The 12,025-nt window shown below is 46.7% G+C and overlaps 1 protein-coding gene across 2 annotated transcripts in view; it reads left to right on the top strand.

Moving 5' to 3' along the window:
* The window catches only part of RAB11FIP5 (RAB11 family interacting protein 5), a 359,591-nt gene that overhangs the window by 232,841 nt on the left and 114,725 nt on the right, over positions 1–12,025 (top strand). For both annotated transcript variants that reach the window (XM_069632306.1, XM_069632307.1), the window contains exon 2: positions 2,767–3,221. In XM_069632306.1, the coding sequence (XP_069488407.1) occupies positions 2,767–3,221 (455 nt within the window). The remainder of the gene's footprint in view (positions 1–2,766; positions 3,222–12,025) is intronic.

Raw genomic sequence — 12,025 nt, 5'->3', positions numbered from 1 at the left:
GATTGCAGAGCAGTTGATGTGCCGCACATAATAGGGGTCATTACCGGCATGGCTACCGCCAGAGTCCTAAATACAGGCATGGCTGCCGCCGGAGTAGTCTTTTAATTTTTTTTTTCTGGAAAAGAAATCCCCATTCCCATAGAGTCCCATGGGAATGGGGAGGACGGAAGCACCGGCACTGTGTGCAACAGTGCCGGTGCATCCCTCAAAGTCAGCGGGGGACCTGGCTGGCGGAAAGGCACCCGCTCGCAGTACTCGTAGTTTGCTGGTCCGGAAACAACGGTACCGGCAAGCTTACTGGTACCGTTGTTTCCGGACCAGCAAACCCGTAATGAGGCCCAATGTGTGCAGAGAGCGGCGTATGTTGCATGAATGCTGCTTGCAGAGCAGTTGGTGTGCTGCCCACATAGTGTATGTACAGACTGGTAGGTGTGGTACAGTGTGTGGAGAATCGTAGTATTGTGCACATGATAATTGTTCAGAGATCTCTATGTACCAATCAGAGAGGATCCGGTGAGCACTGTTCGCAATAAGGAGTAGGATCGTGCACAAGGTGCTTGTAGAGCAGTGGGTATAATGCATGTATGGTTTGTGCTGTGAAATAGGTATGTGAACCTGATATAGATGGCGCAGATGATACAGCGTGTGTAGCACTGTCGTTGTGGTGCATAAAGGGGGGGTGTAAATCAGTTGGGTTGTAACAGTGTGTGCAGAGCGATCAGCTTTATACACACGTGTGAACAGCAGTTGGTATGGTGCACACATTCTGTGTGCAGACATTTTGGAATGGTGCACGCACAATGTGTGAAGTCGTAAATATGGCACGCATGTGGTGCGTGCAGATTGTATGGTTGTGCAGTGCCCACACGGTGTGTGTACATGGAAAAAAAATAAGTGCCAGAACTAAGTACCAGTGAAATAGGCAACAGTAACACCTGTGTTTTTGTAGTGCTACGAAGGTTTCGGCACTCGGCTGGCCTTGCCTTATGTTGGTTTGAATATGGGTCAATTTGCGTCTGTAGCAAAGTCCCCAAGGTGCCCCTTCCCTCCCCCCTCTCCACCCAGATTTTATGCATCTCCTACGCCCTGCTTCGAGAGTTGACCCTTTAAAAATTTGGCACACAGTAATTGCCATCCGATTCAGAATACAAGCAAGCCACACAGAATTCAGTCGCAGGTTTGTCAGTTTAAGGAGAAGCCTTGTGTAGCACTAAGGGTTGGGGTAACCAAGCGCATCATCCTGGATTTGTTGATATCCTGATCACCCGAGCAGTAGTTCTTGCGCTTCCGGTTGTTCTTTCGTATGGTTCCATTTTGTGAGTTTGTATGCAGGGCTGGCCCAACAGACTAGAATCTCATCCTCTGCTTAGGGTGGTTTTTATTTTTTAATGAACACAGGAGTGGTAGGATTCTTCCTTGCTGTAGAATGTCAGGTTATGGGTTTTGGCTGTAGGAGGCCGACTGGCAGTCTCCAGGCTCATCTTGAACTTCTGCTCCTTTTGCTTTAGTTATTAAATACCCTGTTTGGGTTGCAAGTGGTTGGTCCTGTTCATCTCCTAGTCTCTTGATGGTGGTTTGAGTGGTTCTCTGGTTCCCTAATGGTAATACTGTTCCTTCCCCTGGATTCCAGTTGGGTAGTTCTAGTGTTCCTCTCCTCTTACCAGCCCTCTTCTCCCGGTTTTCCCTCCTTCCTGCTATGGATTATGCAACGCAGCCTAGACGGCCTTTGACTCCAAATGACGAGCCTGCTGGTGCCCGACTCCTTCCAGATCCTGTCAGTGGCCATCAAGACAACACGCTCGGAGCTACAGCAGGGCCCTATTTTGTAGGATGTGGTGGTGTCTCCTCAAACCCAGGTGCCTGCCTCTCCTGGCACTACTAGTTTCCTTCTGTTCAGTGTACGCTGTGCACTATAGATGGTGCACATCAGCCTATTCCACTACTGAGGCCTCTTGGTCAACCGCCCCTCGGGTTCTTGTGTCCCTGCTCTGATCCTCCACAGATGCAGGCAAGTGGGTCCATTTCCTGTTTAGCTGTGCTGTGCTCCCGACCCGCAGCTCCTGTGGTCATAGCCTGCCCAAGTTTACATACCCCCTAGTAGATGTCCAGGTCGTCTTGGAGAAGCATTTGATAATAGGCTTGTTGGACCATTAAAGTACCCATAGGTCCCACACTTGCGATGTTTATGTTTTATTCAACCTGCAGAAGTTGCAAATTTTCATGTCCAGCAATAAATCTGGTGGCTGGAGTGCCACGTAAACCATAATTTTATCACTTTAGTGGGACACTACCATCCCAGTAAATCATTGTTTGGAGTGCTCAGTACTGTACATGTACTTGTTGCGTGCTTGTGCCCTGCCTTGTCTTGTGTAGCCAAAAAGGCACCAAGCCACACTTCGTTGGTGTATTCTCCTTGCTATTAATACATTTTACTCCTAATTACCACAGTGTTGTGCACATTCTCATGACTGTAGTGGTATGCACCCTGATCCATTTCATGTCTGATGACAATGTTATGACTTGTGCTGGTACTCAATCGCCCTAGAAATGACGAAGGGTGGAGTCAGCCCTGCCAGAATTTCAGCTAGCAAAGGGCAAGCGGGTGAATTGCAGTTGAACAAATCAGGTAGCGTAATGACTGCATTAATGCAAAGTAAGGAGAAGATTGGTGTAGGAAGAGATGCCTTCAAAATATGGTGTGGCATATGAGTGATGATCATCAGCAGTAGTTTAAAATGTTAACTCCTTGTTTTACTTCTATTTTAGGTGGTACAAGCTCCAGTCCAAGCCAGGAATTAAGGAGAAGGAAAGGGGGGAAATTCAAGTGTCCATCAAGTTTACCCGTAACAACATGACAGCCAGCATGTTCAACCTGTCTGTGAAGGAAAAGTCTCGCACCCCGTTTGGAAAACTCAAGGATAAAATCAAAGGCAAGAAGTATGACATGGAGTCTGCGTCGGCGATTGTTCCCAGCAGCGTGGGACGGCTCGACAGCGACGACGAAGACTTCCGTAGAGAGGGCAGCGACAAGAAATCGAAGGCCAAGGGCTTCTTCCTGAAGAATAAGCTGCGCAAGTCCTCCCTCACTGGTTCAAACAGTTCTCTCCGGTCCAACAACTCCATATCCTCTGCCAGTGGGGCCAACAATCCAGACATAACCATTGCAGTGCCGGAGCTTACCAAAAAACCGGCGCACAGGAACCTCTCCTCTGACGGTTATGGTAAGTAAAGTAATCTGAAAAACCATTGTACACTACAGACGAGTGCTTAGATAATTTTGAGCAGCTCCTCTGGTGTTAGTCTGTTACATTCTCATTGTCTTATGTACAGGTACTTGCGCTACAGCAAAGCTACGCCAGCATTTATACTTTCAGTGGTAGGCTTAAATTGTGTAGCCAAATCATATTTTTCATTGTTTACACTATGTAGACCATTGGAAATTCATGCAAAGTTCACGGCCTACACTTTCTCTGACTGTTACACACAGGAGTCATTTCACAGCTTAGTTTCTGCAACCCAAGATATTCGCCCCTTTCTGTGCAGTTTACAGGGAGGAGATGGTGGCTAAACGTTCCTTAAAATCAATCCGTACAGGCTCGCTTCCTTATGATTATGGTGGGCCACTCAATTTCACGGGTCTGTATACCCGGATCGCACCCTTTGGAAACTAGTAACTGGTTACACAGCTCATACCGCCTTTCCCTGAACATTGTGCCAGGAGATAACTTTCCACACCTTCTATCCTGACCATGCAGTTCAAGGAAATGTAATGCAGGTCACTTAAGTACCACAGATGACGGTCTTTGAGTCTTTTCTCGTGGTCCTCCTGTACCCATTTGACTGTGCGTCTTCCTTTCTCTTACAGTTGACTGCAAAATGTTCTTTAGGACCATTTTGTGCATTTTTGGTGAAAGGCTAGACCTGAACTTGAGTTGGCATAGCCCTCTTCATCAGTGTGTGTGCGCCTCTCCTGGCATCTTTTCAGTCTGCCTCACTCCTGCGGTGTTCATCTGTCTGTGCATGGCTGAATATTGCTCGGTTTCCCTTTGTATCTAAAGAGCTCTTTTCTCCTTTACAGCCTTTGCACACAATATGGTGTGAGCTTTGGCCACAGCCATGCTCTTTGGTGTGGAGTTACCACACCACCATTGTCTCCTTTAGACTGCCGTATTGTTGGTGCAGATGATGAGCTGAATCTTCCGCCACTAGATGTTAGTTTTGGAGCAGCAGTACCTGTTTAATGGTTTGATGGCAGTCTTCTGAACAGTTTCTCCGTCACCCACTTCGGGTATGGCAAGCGAGGGAATGGTGGTGTGCGTCCTTGCACGCTAGGGTCCCGGGGGGTACTGTAGCAATTATTTTGTGGGGTTAAATCCTAGTTGTTGATAGTAGTAGTCAAGTAGTGTGCCTAGTACGCCTCTCATTACAGCCATTCTATGGCCGACGCATGGTTACAGAGGAATCTTTGGGGGAGAAGGAATTTGTAGTTTGCAGAACAGGGATGTCCATGCCGATCAGAGACTACTTACAGTAACACGTTTGCGGATGGCGGGAGCATTCCCACGAACAAGATCTGTACAATAGCACAAAGATGAGAACAAGTAGTGAGCCAGTTTGAGGGTGTAAAAATTAGGACATCTACCAGAGACGGAACAAAATGTGTAGAAGAAAACGGGTGACTTGTAATGTTACAGAGAAAATGAAGATGGGGGCGGGCAACTAGCGCTCTGATTGGTGATTATAGCGTATAGACAATATGTGATATGACGCAGTTCTGTAATGTCTGAAATGTGGTTTGTTCCACGAGTTAATGCAGTAGTACAGCCATTGACTTTTAACGTTAACCTAAGGAGGACAAGTGCTTCAAACTAATGAATAGTACTAATAAATATACTACATTACATGAAGCGTCGCTGGAGGCACTGGTAGGGTCAAGTAGGGAGGCTAGAGGGAGCTCCCTCTTTAGAAAGTAGGTGGAGTTGACGACAAGTTTTGAAGATTCACAGTTGGGCTGACGTATTAAGGGCAGTGGAGTCCAGTGGAGCAGGGTTGGCTAGAGAGCAGAAGGGAGTGGAGGCCCAGGGAGGGTATGGGCAGTGAGAGTGCATGCATAGCAGTATTGGCGGGAACAAGATGGTGTGTAAACTGAGATGCAAGAACCTTGATAATTTTGTACACCAGGAGAAGTAACTTGAAAAGAGTGGCTGTGCATGGAGAGCCAACCAGCAGGTTGTCTGTAGGTAGAAATGGGGGAGGATCTTGATGGGATGTATAGTGCCGGTAGAAAAGTTCTAGGTTTTGTCTAGAGGGAGGACGGATAAGAGAAGTCCAAGGAGTAGGCTTGAGCCGATGGCTGAGCACAAGAGTGGAGATTAGGTGTTTGTAGAGGTTAGTAAGAAAAAGGGAGAATTTCCAGAATGTGTTAATGCTAGTAGCAGTGGTATTGATGCATTGTTGCAGTTGTAGGTCGCTATCAAAGAAAACCCCAAGATGGCGAGATTGGTTGAGGGAGCTAGAAGGCCTGGCAGGAAGCTGATAGGAGGGTAGGAATGGCATTAGAAGCTAAGAGAAAGGGGACGTCTGTTTTTGAAAAGTTCAGCATGGGGGCAGCCGATAGCCATCCCATGATGAATTGCAGTGAGACAGTTCGTAATCAGATCAGAGATGGCTTGGATGAAGGGGTAATATATTTGAGTCATCAGCAAAAGGATGATGGTGAAAGCCAAAGTATAAGCAGTATTCATAGGGCAGCGGTACAGAGGGTGAAGATCTGAGTTCTAAGGACTCATCCTTGGGGACACAGGCAGTGTGAGGGGTGTGGTGAGAAGTTTGTGAGTTTTAAGAGATTTTAAAGGATCGACGTTCCAGGCAAGAGCAGATTTGCGAAACCCAAGTTCCTGGAGTGTTTGGACGCAGTCAACGACGCCTTTCCTCCCAAGTGGCAGAAAGGTCCAAAAGGATGTGTACAGAAGTGTTTGGAGTGGTGAGCATTATTGAGCAAGTTGAAGACCTGCAGAATTGCAGTCTCGATGAGCGTCTACTATGGAAGCCAGATTGAAGTGGTACTCCAAAGCCATTATCCTCATGGTACATAGTGATCAGTTTGAAGACCACCTGCTCGAGGACTTCTGAATGAGGAAGGAGAGAAACGGGGTGATGGTTAGCTCGGATGTTTGGGTCAACGGAGGGTTTCTTCAATAGGGGTAAGACTGTTGCAGATTTTAAGGAGGCAGGGGACAGTCCAGCAGAGATGGAGGTTAAAGAGCTTAGTCTCCATTTCCCTTAATCTAAGCCTTTGAACATTTGGGGAGCAAAGGGGTTGATTGCGCAAGTTGGGTCGGCACTGTGAAGGATGGGTAATTCAATAGGGGAGAAGGAGGGTCGGGGAGAGAGGAGGGCAGTGAGGCTTGAATTTTAGTGTAGTGGGCAAAGTCATTAGCAAAAATGGAGGAGGCAATGGATATTGGCTTGGGAGATGTGAGCAAAGATTGGAGGATAGACAAAAGTTTTCTAGGGCCGTTGCAAAGGGAGGAGACTGTTGTATTCATGGTGTGGCCTGATTCTCGAACTAGATTGAATTTGTGAAGGTGGTTTCCAGGTGTGAACTAGGCATGAGCTTTATAATTCTGGGATAGTTGTTCAGTGGTTGCAGCTGCAAGTCTCGCTCTGCAGTTGAGCAATAAGGCATTGTGATATCCCCAAGATCAGTCTTTGCTGCACACAAGGAAATGAACAATCCATAAAGAAGGGGACAGTGTTGTATCACCACACACCTGCAATCTGAGTATATAGTGTGCACCAATATTTCAGTTGTGATGTTGCGATCCCATTGTGACATCAACGCTGCTATTTATCAAATGCAATGCTCTTGTGACGGCATGGGAGGAGTCTAGAAGGACACAGGATAGCGCATCTTTTGGTAAGACGATATTGTGGTGTTCACATGCACAACACCACATCCAAATGTTTCTTCACTGGTTACTTTGGCCCTTACCACCACAGAGCTGGGCCCTCCCCCTCCACGATGAGGCACAAGTGAGTAGAGCTAGAGGTAGGACCTTCTGAAGTTCCTCCACTGGTGCTGTGGCAAGCACTTTCCCACGATAAGCAAGCAATTGATGCGCTGGTGGCCAACATCAAATGGCCAGATCATTCTGTGGAGTGCAGTATATGTCAATCTTCCTTGCCAATTGAAGTTGAGGCTTTCACAGAAGTCCTTTATTCGGACTCTGCAGCTCCTTGTATTCAGAGTGAAATTAGTGTCTCGTGCGCTTGTCCAGGGTCATTTCAGTAGTAAAGGCGTGAGCATGGACACCAAGCGCTCCAGCATCTGACTGACAGCCTTCATCTAAGTTCAACTGGCTTTTCATCTGATCAAGGGAATGTGGGTGGAGATGCAACAGATCAAATGCACCTTAGCAAAGACCCATGATGGTGAAATATGAAATGCCCAATAAAGATTCAAGTTGGGTGAATGCTGATTGGTTAGTTTTAATTGGAGCCAAGACTAACGTTTTGGTAGCTGGTTCTTGCCCTGTTGCCTGGATATATTCACACCTTAACAAAACAAGATGCTTTGACCGGTAGACCAATGTGGGGGATCCCTTTCGAAATACCCAAGAACAAGGTTATGATGGCCATTTGTAATCTTTGGTTGCTGGACTATATTGAACTTCACAAAGCATTTTCTTAGACTGTTTGAGCTCGGCTGTGAGATTAAAGGCCAGCTCATGCTTCAAGAAGGACCATAATGTATACTTTCCAACATGCTTCAAACCTGAAATTTGGCATGTTGGTTAGCTTCCGTGGTGTAGACAATGTAAAAAGTAGAAAACATACATTTTTAGGATTTTTTATTTTAAGCAGTCTGCCCTGCTTACCTCTGCCATATGGCTCTTCGCGCCATAGTTCTACGTTCATTGTTCCTAAAGTTCAGTTGTTTGTGATAACTTCAGCAGTTCATTGTTCCTAAACTTTCCACACTATCTGCATTCTAGCTGACTTTAGCGGCACTCCCTTTTGAAGGGTGACCCAAAACGGTGCTTTTGTAGTAATGCGGGTGACTGGAAACTGCATGTCTCTTCAATAGTGTCCGCAATGACATTGTCAAGTTGTGACAAATCGCTCCTGATGATTACAGAAACTTCATTTCCCACGGAAGTTGATAAATGTATGCTATCTCGCATGCTTCAGCCGTAGATCGAGACACCAATAATGTTGCTGCGCAACTCAAAGTAGCTGGAATCTATGGGATTCATGCTGTTCTCATGGTCTGCTTCATGTGGCTTGCTCCAGAGTTGGAAACCAAGGCAATTTGTTCACACTAGCTCCTACAGAAAAGACTAGCAATATTGTCTACACAGAAGCATTGGTTTAGTTCATTAAATAACCTTCAAACTAGGACTGAGTTAGGAATTACTGTGCAAAGCACGGGTACACCTGCTGGTAGGCGATAAAGCAAATCACAAATCTGTTCCATTCATTTGCAATTTTCTGTTAAATATTAACAATCTGTGTTAGCATATTATCACTATAATAATGGGTGATCCACATTATGGTGCTCATTTGGAAAACCCATTATTATAGTGATAAAAGAATTGAAGATTGAGTCTGTCCCTACCAAATTGTAAGTTGCTTCATTTAGCTTGGTGGACAGCCCGCTGTACAAACACTTTAACACACTCTGCCATAAATGATGGTATCAATTCTGGATGTGTTGGCATTGGTGTGACTTACTTTCCTGTGGAATCCTTCCCAAGAAAGTATAGGAGGAAAGAGACTAGATTTCTAAATCGTTGGGCACAATATATTTCAGAAATTGACGATGACCATATATCCATGAGATGCTGACCGATCACTGTTACAAGCGCTGTGGCTGATTTATAGTGCAGAAGTCTTATTTTACTCCTCACGACTTGTGATACAGTCCCATGTTTAGTTTTTCTCCCTTTAAATTGCGCTGAAGACCTTAGATCATCACTGGGCTTCCCAGTGGTGGTGCTGGCGGTGGGGGATGGAGGGTAAGTGGGAGAAGGTCTACAACCTGTATGTATCCTGTAACCGAGTTGCTTAAACTGCCTCATTATCTGATGGGTACCAAGAGCTCCGAAAAGACTGCCAACTAAGGCCCACAAGGTTCCTCTCTCAGACGTCGCTTTAGAGTCACCAGGAACTTTGGAGCACCAATCGGTAATCCTCAAACAAAACTGGTTGTAATTTATAGTGATGTTCAGACTTAGGATGTTGAAAATGTGATAACGATATTATATGGCATTTGTAACGCGCCTATACACAAGTGTTTTGTCTTTTCGCCTATACATAACGTGCAGAAAGGAACAATTGTGTTGGAGAGACCACCATGGTGTGCAGAATGGTTGGCTAACAATCTGTCTCTGCAGTGAAACAAGATGGATTAACGTTAGTAAAATCAAACTACCCAGTTCTCAAGCACATCGGTGGATCTAGGGAACACCCGCTCACCCCCATAAGGAATGCCGGAGCGTGTGCTTATCGTTGCCCTGATAACGGCCTGAGAAATTTGTCAGCCTACACCATCGAAGCCCGCCGTTGAGCACTACGCAGGAGGGGGTGGCACCTCTTCGGGAGTGTCCACGCTGAGCGCTGTAGGCACAGCGGCGTGGCTCTTGCACCACTCTGCTCGCTGCAGCGATGACTACCATGGTGGAGGAGGAGTTTAGACAGTGGCCCACAGAGCAATACGACCTAGAGCCGTACCGTCCCAGTATTTGGACAGTTTGATGCACAGACAGGGTGGCGCAGACAGCAGGGCACCAGGAAACTGCGGCCATTCCTCTCTATTGAGGATGGTGGAGAGGGGTAGAGCCGCAGTGTGAAGTTGGATGCCTATGCTGGGAAGCAGGATTTTTTACAATTATAAAATTCCCCATAAGAATGACGTGAGGCATTGCCATATACGGAAAGCATGGACGCATTATGGATCTGGTGTGTTGGAGGTGAAATGGACTGCAAATCTGAGTGGAGGCACCCAAGCTCTGCACGTTGAAGGCGCAACCTGTGAGTTGGGCCTCATCGTATGTGCAGACTTGCGGTGGGCTTCCTGTACTCGTCCCCTCGCAGGCACCTCTGACAACAGTGAAAATACGCCGGCAACGCCTATGCTCCTGAATTAATTGTGTGAGTGCTTTGTTAGGTGACAGCGGGATAGCCGTGTGGGAGGAGGGCCTACCTAGAGCAGTGCTGCTGAAGCATGAATGCAGGGAGCATCCCATTTTTACCATCAGTAAATCATCTCGATGAGACCACCCCATCGTGAGTGTTTTGATAGAACTGCATGCACACTCTGGACCCCAATGCTCTGTGTCAGTAGCTTTTGCCGACAGCCGGATGGCATTACGGTGGCACAGATGGCGGATTCTCTTAATGTTCCGGGCTCTGATCAAGAAGGGTCCAGAAAGACATTTGCCTACTCCTAGAGAAGATTCAATCTATAAAGAATGATCTGTCGGAGGCTAGAACGGACTCGAAGGAAAGGGTCGAGAAGGTTGAGGAGAAAGGTGAAGCTTTAGAAACCGATATGCTTCCAACGGACCTACTGAAAATGGAGGGGCGAATGCAAGAGTTAGATTGGCGTGACAGATATATGGCATTGAGGGTCTACCTCTAATCCAGAGCGACGCTCCAACATCAGAATTACGGGCTTCACGTAAACGCACCACGCTTTAACTCAGAGTGAAAGCAATAATCGACAACCTTTTTGACAAGCCCAGAGATCATTCGACAATATATCTAGGGGGGCGGCCACCGAAATGGGCAGCGCGCTGTGAGCTCCTCTTTGAAGGTGCCGAATCTGGATATTTCAAGTCCTATTCGCCATCACGCTTGCCAAAAGAAGGGAATGATGCCTGCTCACACAATGGCTCCACGAACAGGATATCTGATATCGCTAGGGGTACCCGTTCACACTGTCATTTGAATATTGCGGGGAGGAATGCAAGGTCCCGTCGCAAGAAGAGGTAAAAAGTGTTCTGCAGCAAATATCCACAATGGACCGTGGCACGGGCCCACAGGGTGAAAACATTGCAGCAGGTGCAGACATGATGAAGAAAGAATCCCGCCCCAGAAGGGGTCGGCCTGCTGGGACTAGAAAATGTCCATGATTCAACACGCCCTGATCCAGGAACTTGAGGATGCGACTGATCAAGTGAGGGATTATGGATTTGACACTAGTTGGGCGGGATAACACAATTCAGGGTAATCGCATCAACATTGGCTCATTGAACGTAAAGGGCCTAAATTCGGCCTCTAAGTGCTCGATGTTGACTCCCGAGTTCCGCCAGTCAGTGCTAAACATTTTGTTCTTCCAAGAAACTAAGTTTGGAACAGGGGAGGAACAGACAGCGAGAGGGAAGGAGGGAAGTGTGGCTGCGTGGTAATTGAGCCCTTTAACAGGGCTGGGGTCGGCATTTTAATCCAGAAAACACTTCGACTTGAAGTCACTTAAATTAAAAGGGGCATGGAAGAGTGATTGCTAAACGACTCCATTGATCATAGGGTTGTAACACTATGTGCACTTTACGCCCCCAATCCACGACCGCTTGCATTCTGCATGGAAGCCTTAGCTTTTTTGAAATCCTAGAAAACGAGTAGACCAAAATAACTACATCGGAACTTGTTTGACTGGCAAATTAAGGGGAGAAAAGAGAACTACGCATAGAACTACGTGCTGTGGTCAAGTGCAATAAGCCCGCCGGAGCTAATCTCTAAGGTCAAGCTAGCTATCGTATGTGGTTGAAACTACATAAATACAAAGCCGACTGCTCATGCTGGAGGACTTGGTATGCGCCTCGCATACCAATAATCCTGCCAGAATTTGGAAAATGAACCACACACCTTTGATTAGTAACCTAAAGGGTGTGATTGAGCAAGCCAGGGTAACTCGCACAAAAGACGTTTGACCCAAATTGGGGGGGGGTGTCGCAACTAAGCATATACGTATTTGTTCTGATCATGAAATGTGCACCATAACCATAGTAATGGGAGCTCG

The sequence above is a fragment of the Ambystoma mexicanum genome, chromosome 6q, assembly GCF_040938575.1.
Source record: "Ambystoma mexicanum isolate Mex_15411 chromosome 6q, UKY_AmexF1_1, whole genome shotgun sequence".
In the NCBI taxonomy this organism is placed as follows: Eukaryota; Metazoa; Chordata; class Amphibia; order Caudata; family Ambystomatidae; genus Ambystoma; species Ambystoma mexicanum.
This window is presented reverse-complemented; position numbering and strand designations above follow the sequence as displayed.